Source organism: Dunckerocampus dactyliophorus, chromosome 1 (genome assembly GCF_027744805.1).
Source record: "Dunckerocampus dactyliophorus isolate RoL2022-P2 chromosome 1, RoL_Ddac_1.1, whole genome shotgun sequence".
Lineage (NCBI taxonomy): Eukaryota > Metazoa > Chordata > Actinopteri > Syngnathiformes > Syngnathidae > Dunckerocampus > Dunckerocampus dactyliophorus.
Window position 1 is genome coordinate 9,250,066 of NC_072819.1, and position 15,388 is coordinate 9,265,453.

The 15,388-nt window shown below is 41.0% G+C and overlaps 1 protein-coding gene across 1 annotated transcript in view; it reads left to right on the forward strand.

Moving 5' to 3' along the window:
* The window catches only part of LOC129193862 (cilia and flagella-associated protein 47-like), a 71,593-nt gene that overhangs the window by 4,945 nt on the left and 51,260 nt on the right, over positions 1-15,388 (forward strand). The window contains exons 8-20 of the mRNA XM_054799008.1: positions 47-150; positions 592-821; positions 887-1,097; positions 4,410-4,638; positions 4,705-4,857; positions 5,097-5,256; positions 5,409-5,505; positions 5,582-5,798; positions 6,902-7,146; positions 7,240-7,370; positions 8,192-8,314; positions 8,382-8,513; positions 10,186-10,263. Of these exons, the coding sequence (XP_054654983.1) occupies positions 47-150; positions 592-821; positions 887-1,097; positions 4,410-4,638; positions 4,705-4,857; positions 5,097-5,256; positions 5,409-5,505; positions 5,582-5,798; positions 6,902-7,146; positions 7,240-7,370; positions 8,192-8,314; positions 8,382-8,513; positions 10,186-10,263 (2,110 nt within the window). The remainder of the gene's footprint in view (positions 1-46; positions 151-591; positions 822-886; positions 1,098-4,409; positions 4,639-4,704; positions 4,858-5,096; positions 5,257-5,408; positions 5,506-5,581; positions 5,799-6,901; positions 7,147-7,239; positions 7,371-8,191; positions 8,315-8,381; positions 8,514-10,185; positions 10,264-15,388) is intronic.

Consider the following 15,388-nt stretch of genomic DNA (forward strand, 5'->3'; position numbering starts at 1 on the left):
AATGCCTTAGTGATGAAAATTACCTTTTTAAATTTCTTTTCCTAAGATTACATCCCAAGAAGCGTGGTGACAAAGCAAGCCGGCAGGACTATTGTCTTTTTCTGCACTTCGACACAGTTGGAAGTAAACATGGCTTCACTCACCCAAACGGTACACAAATTACATTTTGTTTGTGGTAGTTTTGTAACAATTTGGGTTATTCTTTTGTTTGCATTTTCTCTCATTTTCCACAGCATAACTGCTGTCTAGTTGCACAGCATTAAAACATGCACACAGTGACTTCCCGCTCAGTGCAAAGTAAGCTTCAAAATAAAAGCATTGTAGTATTAACCTGGATTGTAAAGAAATGCGCACATTTCATTTTTTATTTTAGATTGTTAGCCGCCGAAGGTAAGAGCTGCGCATGTACCAAAGCTTTATTGTCATTATAGTCACGACATACAATGAAATTAGTGATGCAGATCTGTTAGTTAAGAGTATAAAATATATTAAAACACAAGTATCTAAATAAAAATGAATACAAAAAACATCTGAACAAGGTCCTGAGTGGTTTTGATGAGTGCAATAATTAATTTTTTTGTCTCCTGACAGGAAACAGCATTGCCGAATTAGCGGTGACAGGCTCGGGGCTGCCCGTGGCTGTGCTTCCAAGTCCGTCAGATAGCTTTGACTTCTCCACTTGCAACGTGGGTCATCGCGCGGAACGACTTTGCGTGCTGCAGAACCTGTGCCCCCATCTTTCTGTCAACTTCCGCTTCCGGAGGTTAGCGCATTTCGGCACTGAGCCCTCCTCCGGCACCATCGCCCCTGGACAGCATCAGGTAAGACCAGCGGTTGCTTGACACAATGGAGCACAGTGTTGCAGAGCTGTGTGTTGCTTCCGCAGGACATAGTTTTGTATTTCAGCGCACGGCAGCAGGGGAAGTTCCAAATGTGTCAGAAACTTGATGTGTTGGGATATGTCATTCGCCGAGGGAGTAGAGGTACCAGTGAGGATGACGCCGAGCTAAAGTTTGGCAGCTTCTACACCATCGCTCTATATTTATCAGCCATCTGCAAACTTGAGATGATACCGCCTTCCCCTAAATTAAATCCTGGTAAGTAATAGAGAATACTTGATTGTATTCAATGCAAACTAGATTCTTAAAAATGTTGTCATTTGTCCAAATTGTTCCCCTTTGAAGAAGAGTATACAGAGCGTACAGGCCTCTGCTGAAGTTAGGAGTATGATCTGAATCTCACATGGAAGGGAACAAAGTGTAATAAGATTCTACACACTGATGAGATGAGACAAGATTAGACATCCAAGCATGTTAATTAGGATTTTCCTAGCAGGTGTGAATGAAGAGTGGTCTGACCTCTGGTACACAGGGTGTCATTTAACATACACATACAGTATTATATAAACACATTATACACAAAAAGTGTAATGTAATTAAATTAATAATTAGTAAGAAATAATTATAAAACAATAATTTAAATATAATAAAACTTGATAATACAAATAAAATTAATGGAGAAATATATATATATATATATATATTGAATTAAACATTTTAAGTATTTAAAAAAATAATTATTAACATAAGCAAAAAGTTGATTATTTTATAAAAAAAAACAATTACATTTTTAATATGCAAACAAGTATTTATATATTATTTATATATATTTATATATTTTTAATGTATTAATTTGTATGTATGCGTATACCTACACACACACACAGACACACACACATACATATATATACAGTCAAACTTGTCTATAGCGGCCACTAGAGGGAGTCTGCAAAAGTGGCCGCTATAGACAGGTGGCCTCTATAGACAGGTTGGTGTCCAGTTTGAATGTTGACCAGTAGAGGGAAAAAAAAGAAAAAAAAAAGGGAAAAAATAATAATAATAATGTTGACCAGTAGATGGCACTGCGGACTGCTGATAAAAGTTGTACAGCACTACTAGGCTTGTTATTATCATGGTTCATGGTTTTAATCCTGAACATGCATGAGTCAAACAGTAGCACATCACATAGTACAATTCACAATTTTGCATGTCCAAAAAGGAGTAGGAAGAAGGAAAGCTTATTTAATCCTACCCCTCATCAGTTTCACATCAGTTGCAATACATTTATTCACCTCTTGTTCTTCCAAGTGTACTTTGTAGGTCTACATGATGATGTAGTGCAATCATAGCCAAGGTTTTTACTTACTAAAAGGAAGCTAGAGGCTTAATAATAACTGATAACTGATAAAATACTTCAATTAAGTACAACCAAACTCAGTTTTGCTCCCGCTGTCGCATGCATGCTAGCACATGTTTTTTTTTTTTATTGTAGTGTTGCTGGGAGCACGTCCTGTTCCCAGCCTACTTTGCGGTAATGTTTTGGTGCAAATGCTCTTAAAGTTACATGTTTGACCAGGAAATAGCAAGCTCAAAAGAAGACGGCTTTTTTATGTGGAACAACTGACAGTTTGTGTGGATCTTGTGAATGATTGTGACTGAGCTAGGACTCAGTAATTCAAGTCTACACACGACGCCTTCATTGATTGAAAAACAAAACTTTTTTGTGCATGAAGCTTCTACTTGAGTTGGTAATTTGGCTGCTATATGCAGTCAGATATTGACCAAGGGAGACAAAACGGGTGGCCGTTGGCCGCCTTGGACAGGTGACTGCTATACACAGGGTCTATAACATGTAAATTTGCTGGGGGGGATTTTTCAGTGGCTGCTATAGGCAGGTGGCCTTTCTATAAAAGTGGCCGCTAAGACAGGTTTGACTGTATATATACTGTATATATGTATGTACATGTGTATATGTGTATATACAGTCAAACCTGTCTTAGCAGTCACCTTTATAGAACGGCCACCTGCCTATAGCAGCCACTGAAAAATCCCCCGCAGCAAATTGACATGTTATAGACATGTTATAGAGATGTGAAACTGATGAGGGGTAGGAATAAATAAGCTTTGCTTCTTCCTACTCCTTTTTGGACATGCAAAATTGTGACTTGTACTATGTGATGTGCTACTGTTTGACTCATATGCATGTTCAGGATTAATTAAAACCATGAACCATTATAATAACAAGCCTAGTAGTGCTGTACAACGTTTATCCGCAGTCCGCAGTGCCCTCTACTGGTCAACATTATTATTATTATTTCACATCAATTGCAATACATTTGTTCACTTCCTGTATTCCAAATGTACTCTTTTCTAGTTTAAAGTACACTGGAAAACAAGGTAATATTATAATGTAATATAAGGTAACTTAGTGCGACATGGTGAGTAATCATGATTAATTTGAAAACAGTGATTAATCTGATAAAAAAATTAATCATCCCTAATATTAATACATTTATATATAATATGTATATATCCACTTACTCGGGTCAACAGTCTCAGTGAAAAAGTCCAGACTTCCCGGCCTCCCGCCAACTCCACCGGGGGACACCGAGGCATTCCCACACCAGCTGTGAGACATAATCCATCTAGTATGGCCTAGGTCTACCCCGGGGCCTCCTCCAGGCTTGGCATGCCCATAACACCTCACCAGGGAAGTGTCCTGGAAGTATCTGGGTTAGATGCCTGAGCCACATCGACTGGCACCTCTCCATGTGGAGGAACAGCGGCTCTACTCTAAGCTCCTCCCGGATGACCGCGCGCCTCATCCTATCTCTGAGTCACGCCTCCCAATAGAGGAAACTCTGCGATCTTGCTCTATTAGTCATTACCTAAAGCTCATGGCCATAGGTTAGGGTAGGACTATAGATCCATCGATAAATTGAAAGCTATGTCTTCTGGCTGACCTCTCTTTCCCACACCACGGTATGCTGAGCTGAGCACTTGTCAGTCTCACACTCCAGCCTTCCTTCACTCATGAACAAGATCCCAAGATACTTGAACTCCTCCACTTGTGGAAAGACGCCACTTCCGACCCAAAGGGTGCAATTAACCCTTTTCTGCCTGAGAACCATGGCCCCAGATTTGAAGAAGCTTCACAACCACCCCAAAAAACGCTGAAGGTCACAGCTTTATGAGGCCATCAGGGCCACATCCTTTACGAATAGCAGAGATGAGATCCAAAGACCCCCCCAAACTCGACACCCTCAACGCATTGGCTGCGCATAGAAGTTCCTTCCAAAAAAATAACAGAACTGGTGACATATAGGGCAGCATTGTGAGCAGGCTCCTCTTACTACTGACAAAATGAACCAGGCTCTTGCCCTAGTTAGTAGTTAGGCGTCCCACAAGCCCCATAATTATTTGAATTCATTATTAATGGAATTACTTTGTGTCATGTATGTATGTGTGTGTGCTATATGTCAATTAATTCTCAATGAAATCATAACGATGGCAGAAATAATACATGGCATGCAAATGACAAAACGCTGACACGATTGGCTGCTTTTTCAGGTATCACACCAGAAGTGACCAATCCCACTGGTTCACGTCCTCGCATTCCGTCCACCGAGTTGTCCCGTTGCTGTGGCATGGTGCGTGCTGCTGTGCTCAATGCCTGCAAGACAACGTTCCACATGCATCGCAGAAGGAAGGGTCAAAATTCACCTGGTGAGGTTTTTGTGGCTTTGCCAAATGACCGAGCCAGCAGCATCCGCCCGTCCTCACCACAAACACAATACAGGTAGCGTTAGGAACACACAGGTCACACATGACACACATAAATTACATCTTGATCTTGTGCTTACAGGACCATCTTCACCGGAGTACACCGGTATAGCTATGTGGATCCTGAGTACGGCTTTACTTGGAAGGAGTTGGCGCAAAGACAGAAACATAGACAGAGTTACGCCGATTTCATCAGGCAACTCAGACAAGCACGCCTGCAGAAGATGAAGACCAAGTAAAATCCCCCAAAAATACAAATGACAGTCACACTCACAATTATACAACCCTTATTGTAAATTGTATTTATTTGCAAAGTGTCTAAACTTGCTGTAGTTGGCAGCAAAGTAGTCCTCTAGTCTTCAGTAGTATTCTATTGAAAGTTTGTGTGTAATCTTCAGCGAGTGTCGAATTATTTGGAGTGCAACTTTAACTATGTAAGTGATTTTAGGAGGAACCTTTATGTTTGGTTACAAGACAGGAAGCACAGGAAGACGACTTTGGGATTATATCCTCTCAAGGCCTTGTACCACCCAAGATCCTCCTCAGTGACATGGAGGCCAAACAGAAGTCCAAGAGCAGGCCAAAGCATGCTTCCTTTGGCCGGTCCCAGGGCATGATGCCCAGCATTGGGCAGGTTAGTGCCATAACGCATGGTCATCTGTACTCCAGAAAATACATTTTCTCTTCTATTTTAAAAACATTTTGGTAGGGTGCGGCATGGAGCAAGGAATAAGTGAAATGCATTTTCATGTGGCACAAGATGGTGTTAATGTATCTCCTATCAAGGTGTCAGAGGAATCGCATGCAGTTCCAGCTTCGAGCCAGGAGGTGGCAGACTGTGACAGGGCATTAACAGCTCAGGAGCTTTACCAGGTTGTCATTGGTAGGTTTTGTACTATTTTGGGTGTGAGTGTAATCAGAGTAATATGTATTGTACTGCTGTCTCATTTTCTGACAAGGCCCGGCACTGGTGGACTTCGGCGAAGTGTGTGTGGAGTCTGTGTGTGTGCAGAACCTGGAGCTGACCAATCATCTGTCAGTGTTTGTGAGGGTCCAGTTGGAGGTGGACTGCCCCGAGCTGCAAGGATCATCCCCACTGTCCCATGTGTTGCCACCGGGGTCCCGTAACCGAATACCGCTGACCTTTCAAGGCCACAGGCTGGGTGGTTTCTACAGGTGGGAGGAGATAGCAACTTTGTGTCCTCTTGCATTCCAAGCAAACCAATATATACATTTCATTAAATTCGGGTTTCATTTCAACACACACTGGAAAAAAAGTATTTGCTCATCTGCTGATTTTGTTGATCACTGTTTTATATGATACTTTTCCATCTCATTTCCTTGCAACAGACCAGGCTTTGTAATCTTCGTGGTATATTTTTCGTGTTTATTCAATACTTGAACACACGGGTACAGCTGGAGAATTTGATGAAGCAATGTGGAAATGACAGGTAGTCAGACATCATCTCTCAAATTTAGATTTAACATTTCCATTTAGAATTTAGATTTAACATTTAGATTTACCATTTATGTACACAAGGTATTTATATTTAACATTTGTATTTAACAAGTTAACGTTTACATTTAAACAAGGAGATCGGAAAATCTGGGTTAGAATTTACCCATACGTCTGTGGGTTTTCTCCGGGTACTCGGGTTCCTCCCACATTCAAAAAATATGCATATTAGGTTTATTGGAGACTTTAAATTCTCCATAGGTATGAATAGGAGTGTGAATGGTTGTTCGTATGTGCCCTGCGATTGGCTGGCAACCAGTCCAAGGTGTACACCGCCTCGACCCCAGTGATGACAAGCGGCATAGAAAATGGATGGATGGATTTATATCTAACATTGAGAGTTAACCGACCAGTTCAGGGTGTACCCTGCCTCTCGCCTAAAGTCGGCTGAGATAAGCTTCATCTTACCCGTAACCCTAATGAAGAAGCGGTACAGAAATGGATGGATTGAATATTTACATTAAAATTAGCATTTAGATTTAAAATTAACAGTTTAGATTGAATTTAGATTTAATTAATTTAGATTTAATTTAATTTAGAATGCAATTTAATTTAGATCTAGCGTTTAGATTCATGAACACATAACCACTCTGGAGGTCAGAATGCTTGCTGGTTGGTACGGGATCAAAGACTTATTTCTCAATCAAATATAAATGAGTGTATAACTTTCATTTTAGATATTTTTTTCTGGATTTTTAAAACATTATTTACAGGCTTGGTTTAATTTTTTAACTATTATTGTTACTATTATTATATTCTGTAGACCTGTGTCCTACTCAGTGAATCAGCAACATCCTGGACAGATTCTGGTCAAGGCCCAGGTTGTCCGAAATTACCTGGAACTGTCCACCCACCTGCTGATACTCGGTCCCACCCGGAACCTGCTGGCCTCATCAGGCTACAGAAGCTGGATTACCCTTCGAAACCCACGTAACCAATCAGCTGAATTCACATGGTGCCCGATTGTTCCAGAGAGCGGCATCCTCTTCTCCATTCGACCAGCCACAGGTTCTGACCGTGTCTATATTAGGATTACTTGTTCTTTTCACCTTCTTAAATTGGATTTATGTAGACTGGTTCCAGTATGTCCGTCTTCCCCAGGCACAGTGGAGGCATACAGGGAACTAGAATGTGAGGTGGTGTGGCACGCCTCTTTCTCGTCCCCTCACGAAGGAGACTTTGACCTCTATGTCATTGATGGCAACATTCAACGCCTTCACTGCATTGCTGAGGTCTCAAATGAAAACTGGTAGTATGAGCGTGTCGCCTCATCTGGATACATTTACTTAATTATTGTACTTATTTTCTTAGGCAACGTATGAGTTGCAAAATATGGACTTATTCTGAAAGACGACCAAAACAGCTGTCGATCATGGATGGAAAAGTAGCTTCAGAGATTTTTCGGTGCAGCTCTTTGCAATGTTTACATTTCTGCAAATTTCTTCAAAGTACACCAGAATTAGAAAAAAGTATGCCGTACGACAAAATTAATCATCACAGTTGGGAGGAGGCCGCAAGTTCCAAGTATGATTTTCCATGACTACTTGTGATGAAATGTAAACAAGTTTTTATTTGTCTGGGTTGAATCCATCAGAATTTCTGTAGAAAAAAAGGCTGGTGAATAAAAAAAATTGGTTTGAGTCAAGAGGACTTCCACAGTAACAAATTATTAGAATGCAGGGTGTCCTGAAACTCTGGACACATAGGCAAATCTTATACAATATATTAAAAATAAAATAAAAATTAAAAATATTATACAATTATTTCAAAATCTTGTTTTTGATTTAATATATATTATATACATATACATAACTATGCAATATTTTTTTATTTAATTTGTTAATTTTAATATATTTGTATTTATACTATTATATATAATCAATTTTATATATATTAAATACTTTAGCAAACAACTGATTTAATAGTTATTTAATTTATTATGTACCGTATTTATTATTATTGAAAGTCTGTGTGGATACTTTTGTCTATGTAAGTACGTGACATCATCCAGTCGAGTGATTTGGCAGGTTTTTCTGTGATCGTCTCTTCTCAGGTTGGAACCACGAGCATCCAGCAATCAGAGGACCGTCTGATGTTTGAAATGGTGCCTCTCAATATGCCTTCCATCCGAACGGCAGTTTTACACAATAAAGGACATAACCATGCCTACTACCGAGTAGGTGCACTGTTTAAGTTGTGGCGTAGTTTTCGTGCGTAGATTGAAATGATTTGTTCGTCTGCAGGTACTTGATGTGTGTCCTCTGCCGTGTATGGTAGTGAGCCCGTGCGAGGGTGTGGTGCCAGGTCGAGGAAAGGCTGTCCTGAAGATCCAGTTCAACCCCGACTCTGTCATTAAGTTTGACACTCGCATTGAGGTAAGAGTGTGGTGCCCAATGTCCGGCCCGGAGGCCACTTCCACCCGGAAGCTGTTTTTTTTTTTTGGCCTGCGGCATATTTATGTAAAAATAACATAAAAAAACATTACAAAGGATGATTAGGGCCACACTAAAAAGAAAATAATCTACAATTGTAAAAGGTGAATATACAGTATAGTGGCTGCCCCACCGTTTACAGTGGGGATGGAGGCTTGCTGACCTGGACTGTGGACATAGACGGGTGGTGGAAGGAATATTTTGAGGCCCTTCTCAATTCCACTGTAATACTTTCCATAGACGAAGCAGAGTCTGAGGACACCAATGCGAACAGGTCCTTCACTGTGGATGAGATATGAGGCAGTCAAAAAACTCCTCAGTAGCAAAGCTTGGGGGGGGGTGGATGAGCTTCGCCTTGAATTCCTCAAGGGTCTGGATGTTGAGGGACTGTCTTGGTTGACACGTCTGTTTAACATTGCGTGGAAGTCGGGAACAGTACCTCTGGATTGGCAAACCGGGGTGGTGGTACCCCTTTTCAAGAAAAGTGGCCGGAAGGTGGGTCCAAGCTATAGGGGGATTTTTATTTTCCTTAGCCTTCTCCTCCTCAGCCTCCCTGGGAAAGTCTATTCCAGAGTGCTGAAGAGAAGGGTACGACCGTATGTCAAACCTCGGCTACAGGAGGTACAATGTGGTTTTTATACTAGTCATGGAACACTGGAGAAGCTCTAAATCCTTGCAAGGGTACTGGAGGGTGTATGGGAGTTTGCCCAACCAGTCTAAATGTGCTTTGTGGAGTTGAAAAAGGCATTCGACCGTATCCCTGTGGAGGTTGGTGGCACGATACTACGTGCCATTCGGTCCTTATACAACTCTTTGTCACGGATTCTGTTCATAACTTTTATGAAGAGAATTTCTAGGCGCAGCCAAGGCATCAAGGGGGTCCAGTTTGGGGCCTTAGGATCTCGTCTATGCTATCTGCAGATGATGTGGTCTTGATTGCCTCATCAGGCTGTGACCTTCAATGTTTTCTGGAGTGGTTTGCAGCTGAGTGTAAAGCTTCTGGGATGAGACTCACCACCTCCAAATCTGAGACCACGGCTCTCAGTCGGAAAAGGGTGGAATGGACCCTTTGGGTTTGGGAGTGAGGTCTTGCCCCAAATGGAGTCCGGTGTCTAGGACACGCTGGAGGGCTCATGTCTCACAGCTGGCCTGGGAACGCCTCTGTGTCTTTCCGGTGGACCTGGAAGAGATGGCCGCTGGCTGGTAAGTCTGGACTTCCTGACTGAGACCGCTGCCCGCGCACATTGGACCCTGTTAAGCAGATGAAAATGGATGGATCCATCCAAATGGATGGATGGATGGATGGAGAGTGGCTGGCGAATGTCATTTATATCAAGTAAAAATAAAAATCAGCCGTAATACAAATAGTAAAGTACAATTTAAAAAAAAAATATAGTCTAAAAATACTATACAACATAGTAATTAGTTTCTTGAGACATCATCTGTACTTCTGTGAAGAATGTGTCGGACGTTTCGCTCCTCATCCGAGCAAAACGTCCGACACATTCTTCACAGAAGTACAGTTGACGTCTCAAGAAGCCTTTCCATCGTTGGACAACTCCTGTACGACTGAGAGCCTACACAGATGCATAGTAATTAGTTGTATTTACTACAGATAGCTGTGAGGAACATGAAGTCCATTGAGTTCCGTGTGGGTGGATCCGTGGAGGCTCCCAATGTTGACATCAGCGTGGTGAGTTTTATGTCAGTTTATTTACATGCAATATAATAGTGTTGTAATTGTTATTATTTTTGTAATTAATTCATTTGAAAAAGGAATTAGTTATTGGGGTTCCCTGAGCGTGAGCAACCACAATTCTTTTGTGTAGTAGTGAAGAATGACGACTGAAGCTGATGTAGATATCAGTTCATCATCACGTTTGAAATAGTAGTTACCTGTTCTCAGAAAACAATTACAGAGTTCTGTTATTTTTAAGGCCACTATTGCCAACACTGGTAATATGTTTAACAGTGGTTCCCAAACTTTTTACACTTGTGTACCCCTTCAGACATTTGATCTGAAGCCATGCACCTCCTACTCTTATACACTTAATTAACTTGAAATATTGAACATAAGTAATTGGTTAATTTTATAGTAATTCCGGATCAAAAATTTGTAATTTGTATGGTCACATTTTTGATAAAGTTACACATGAGCACTAATAAATGTATACCTAATCATTCTACATACCTTTTATTCCAGTCTGAAGTGGGCATCGTTCCATTTGAATGGGTTGAATTTGAGCTTCAATTTTTTTCTGTCCACTCACGATGGCTATGGTTTAAGTCTGCATATTAATTGAATACCAAATTGAAGGGGAAGGTTTAACAATCATGATAAAGCAGTGTCTGAAGTAGAAAAATTCATACAACCACCGATAAAGCCTCATTTTCAGGGGAATGCCCCTCACAGTGACAGGTTTCACCGCTTGGATTGGAACACCAATAGAAATGAAATCTTCAAGATTAAACACTCTTAATGCACAACAAAACAATCATCAAACTTACTTATTTGTTCATATGATGCACACAGAGCAATGAACACTGCTCTGTCTTCTGCTTTGTACTCTGTTCTCCTTGCGGCGTGAGGCATTTAGGCGCACTTGTAATTGTGAGCGTTAGGCGCTAATTGTTTTGAATTTTTATTCACATAGCCCCTATTACAATTGGTGTACCCCTGGGGGTAGGCATACCCCATTTTATGACATTATTCTGGGAAGTATTTATCTCTACAATGGAGAGTTGCTGGGTAATGTGGTGAGACTGTTGCTTACATAAATAGTGAATGGAATGAAGGGTGACGTAAGCTGTGGTCCAGGAATAGGGACATACAGTGGCGTGAAAAAGTGTTTGCTCCCATCCTGATTTCTTATTTTGTGAATGTTTGTCACACTTAAATGTTTCAGATCATCAAACAAATATACATTTTTACCAATGACAACATAACTGAACAAAAAATGCAGTTTTTAAATAAAACGTTTTATTACTAAGGTAGAAAAAAAATCTACCCTCCCCCCCATTTCATAAAAAGAACATCATACCAATAGTAAAATATGGTGGTGGTGGTAGTGTGATGGAAGACTTGCTGTGACAAATGGAACCATGATTTCTGCTGACTACCAAAAAATCTTGAAGGACAATGTCTGGCCATCTGTTTGTAACCCTGAGCTGAAACGAACCTGGGTTCTGCAGCAGGACAATTAATTAATGAGGTATATTATTAATTATGATAGTAATTTGCTTTGTCACCTGTAAGCTAAAATGCGACTATTTTGTTCAGATAGCTTAGCATATATTGGCCCACACTGGATTGGTTTTAGCATCTTTAATGCACAATATGCATGAAAATCACTCCCGCATCCTGACATTTTTCTGTATGCAGCTCACCCCTAAAATTAACAAAAATATGATGGGGCCAAATGCTTTGGTATGGTTGTGTCCTAAATACTGTAGCATCAGGGATTAAAATCAAGAGCCCAAAATGTTTTATACAGTATTTATTATTATTATTATTATTATTTTATTATTAAAAAAGAAATTCTCAAAAAAAGGGAGTTGAACTATTAAAGAAAAAAATTTTTTTTTTTTAAACATGAATATGAGAAACGCGAGATCAACAAGCGAATCGGTGCGGCGTCTGCAGTGATGCGGACTCTACATCGGTCTGTTGTGGTGAAGAGAGAGCTAAGCCGAAAGGCAAAGCTCTCAATTTACCGGTCGATCTACGTTCCTACCCTCACCTATGGTCATGAGCTTTGTGTGGTGACCGAAAGAGGTCGCGGGTACAAGTGGTCGAAATGAGTTTTCTCCGTAGGGTGGCCGGGCTCTCCCTGAAAGATAAGGTGAGAAGCACTGTCATCCGGGACAGACTCGGAGTACAACCGCTCCTCCTCCGCCAGATGAGGTGGCTTGGGCACCTGGTCAGGATGCCTCCCGGACGCCTCCCTGGGGAGGTGTTCAGGGCAAGTCCGACCGGTAGAAGGCCTCGAGGAAAACCCAGGACACGTTGGAGAGACTGTCTCCCAACTGGCCTGGGAACGGCTCGGGATCCGCTGGTAGGAGCTGGACGAAGTGGCCGGGGAGAGGAAAATCTGGGCCTCCCTGCTTAGGCTGCTGCCCCCGCGACCCGATCTCGGATAAGCGGTAGAAGATGGATGGATGGATGAATATGAGAAACAAATCAAATCCAATCCACTTTATTTATATAGCACATTTTATAAACACTGTTTCCAAAGTGCTGCACAGACTAGCAAAACCATAAATAATAAGTAAATAAAGGAATGTAAATGTAAATAATAAGTAAAAATTACGACAATAAAAACTAAAAGATCAAATAGAAAAAAAGAAATGTACTACAATAAAATATTTAAAACAAGAAATCGAAACAATAAAAGCTAAAAGTCCAAGAAGTAGGTAAAAAATAAATAAGTAAATTTAATTTAAAAAACTAAAATAAATAGAACCAATAAAAACTTAAAAAAAGAATAAAAGACACAGAGGACCACACGACTCACGCCGAGTTAAAAGCCAGAGAATAAAAGTGGGTTTTAAGACGAGACTTAAAGCTTTCAATTGTGGGGGCCGTTTTTACATGAGAGGGGAGAGTGTTCCACAGCTTTGGGCCGACAACAGAAAAGGCCCGGTCTCCCCTGGTCTTAAGTCTGGTCTTAGGCACCACCAGTTGGAGCTGGCCTTCGGACCTCAAAGTGCGCGCTGGAGTGTAAATTTGGATGAGGTCCGAGATGTACTGAGGGGCCAGCCCATTCAAAGCCTTAAAAACAAACAATAAAATCTTAAAATCAATTCTAAAACGCACAGGCAACCAGTGCAGGGAAGCTAAAATTGGGGTAATATGCTCCCTCTTTTTGGTTGCTGTTAAAAGCTGTGCTGCGGAGTTCTGGACTAACTGTAAGCGAGAGAGTAATTTATGGCTTATTCCAGAGTAAAGGGCATTACAGTAGTCCAGACGTGACGAGATAAAAGCGTGCATGGCTTGTTCGAAATGTTGCAATGATAAAAATGATTTGACTTTGGATAAAAGCCGAAGATGATAAAAACAAGATTTTACAACGGCATTGATTTGTTTATTAAGTTTAAAATCACTATCAACGATGACGCCAAGGCTGGTGGCTGTGGGACTGACATAGTTTTTCATGGGACCCAAGTCCAAGTGGGGGTCATTATTATTAAGGATGATAACTTCTGTCTTCCCCTCATTGAGCTTTAAAAAATTTTGAGCCAACCAGACCTTGACGTCACTAAAGCACTCAAGAAGGGGAGTCAGGCGGGTATGGTCATTTCTTGTAATTGGTAAATAGATCTGGCAGTCATCTGCATAAAAGTGATAGGAGATGCCATGCTTTCTAAAAATTGTGCTAAGTGGGATTAGGTACAGAACAAATAGGATGGGCCCCAGGATTGATCCCTGGGGGACTCCACATTCAAGGGGGGCAGTAGATGAGGTGGAGTCCCCAAGTCCCACAGTAAGGCATCTCCCTGACAAGTAAGACCTAAACCAATCAAGGGCACAGTTTTCCACCATTAACCACCATTAGCAGTCATTAAAAACGGGTCATTAAAAACCTTTAAAAGTGCAGACTCAGTGCTATGAAAGGCCCTGTAACCTGACTGGAAGGTGTCTAAAATCCCATTTTCATCTAAAAAAGGCTGCATCTGTGCAAGAACACTTCTTTCTAAAATCTTTGAGATAAAAGGTAGTTTAGAAATGGGACGATAATTTGTTAAAATCGAAGGATCAAGACCTGTTTTTTTAAGCAAAGGTTCAACAGCAGCCTTTTTACAAAAGGAAGGAACAATACCAGAGGACAGGCTGCTGTTGATGATATTGCACACATAGGGGCCAATAGTTGCCCACACCTCCCTAAAAAACCAAGGGGGGACTGGGTCAGTGGGAGAGGAAGAAGGCTTAAGACCATCAACTACCTTGGTAATGAAGGCCAGCGACACAGGTTCAAACTGATTAAAAACTTTACAGCACTGTGTCACTGTAGACAAATTAAAAGAGGGGGGTGATATATTGGCTCGTATAGACGCAACCTTATTATTAAAAAAGTGCAGGAAATGTTCACAAGTGTCAGATGAGACTTCCAGTGTCGTGGATGGACTGGGGTTTAAAACAGAGTCAATAGTTTTAAAAAGAACACGTGGGTTGTTCATATTTTTTGATATCGCATCTGAGAGGTATTTTGTTTTCTCAGCCTTCACTATGTTTTGATAACGCCTCCAACTGGCTTTGAGGGTTTCAAAGGAACCTTGCAGACCATCTTTCTTCCACCTGTGCTCGGCCTTTCGGCATTCGCGGCGTGCTTCTCGTGTGACATCGTTGAGCCACACATCCTGTTTAGTTTTAGGGCGCATGGTTTTACGCGGGGCTAGACTGTCCAGGACATCAGCACAGGTAGAAGTAAAGCAGTTCATTAGCTGCTCAGTATCAAGAGCAGCGTCTGGAGCCACTGCAACCCGAGATGCAGTGGCGAACAGAGAGGCAAAGGCAGAGGCCGTGTCAGGCTTGATGAAACGGCCAAGGCGAGCAGGAGCAGGCAGGGTGGCACTGCAGTGCAAATCAAAGTCAAACATGACCGGACTGTGGTCAGAGAACACTGAATCCCCTACAGAGACATTATCAACAAACAAAAAAACAAAAAACAAGATAAAGTTGTAATTTGTGGAAATTAGGTTGGGGAAAAAGTTAATAAAATCAAAATATTATGGGAATAAAATCATAATATTACAAAAAGAAAATTGACAAAGATTATGTAAGAAGAATTTTGAAAAAAAAAAAAAACTGCAAAAATTGA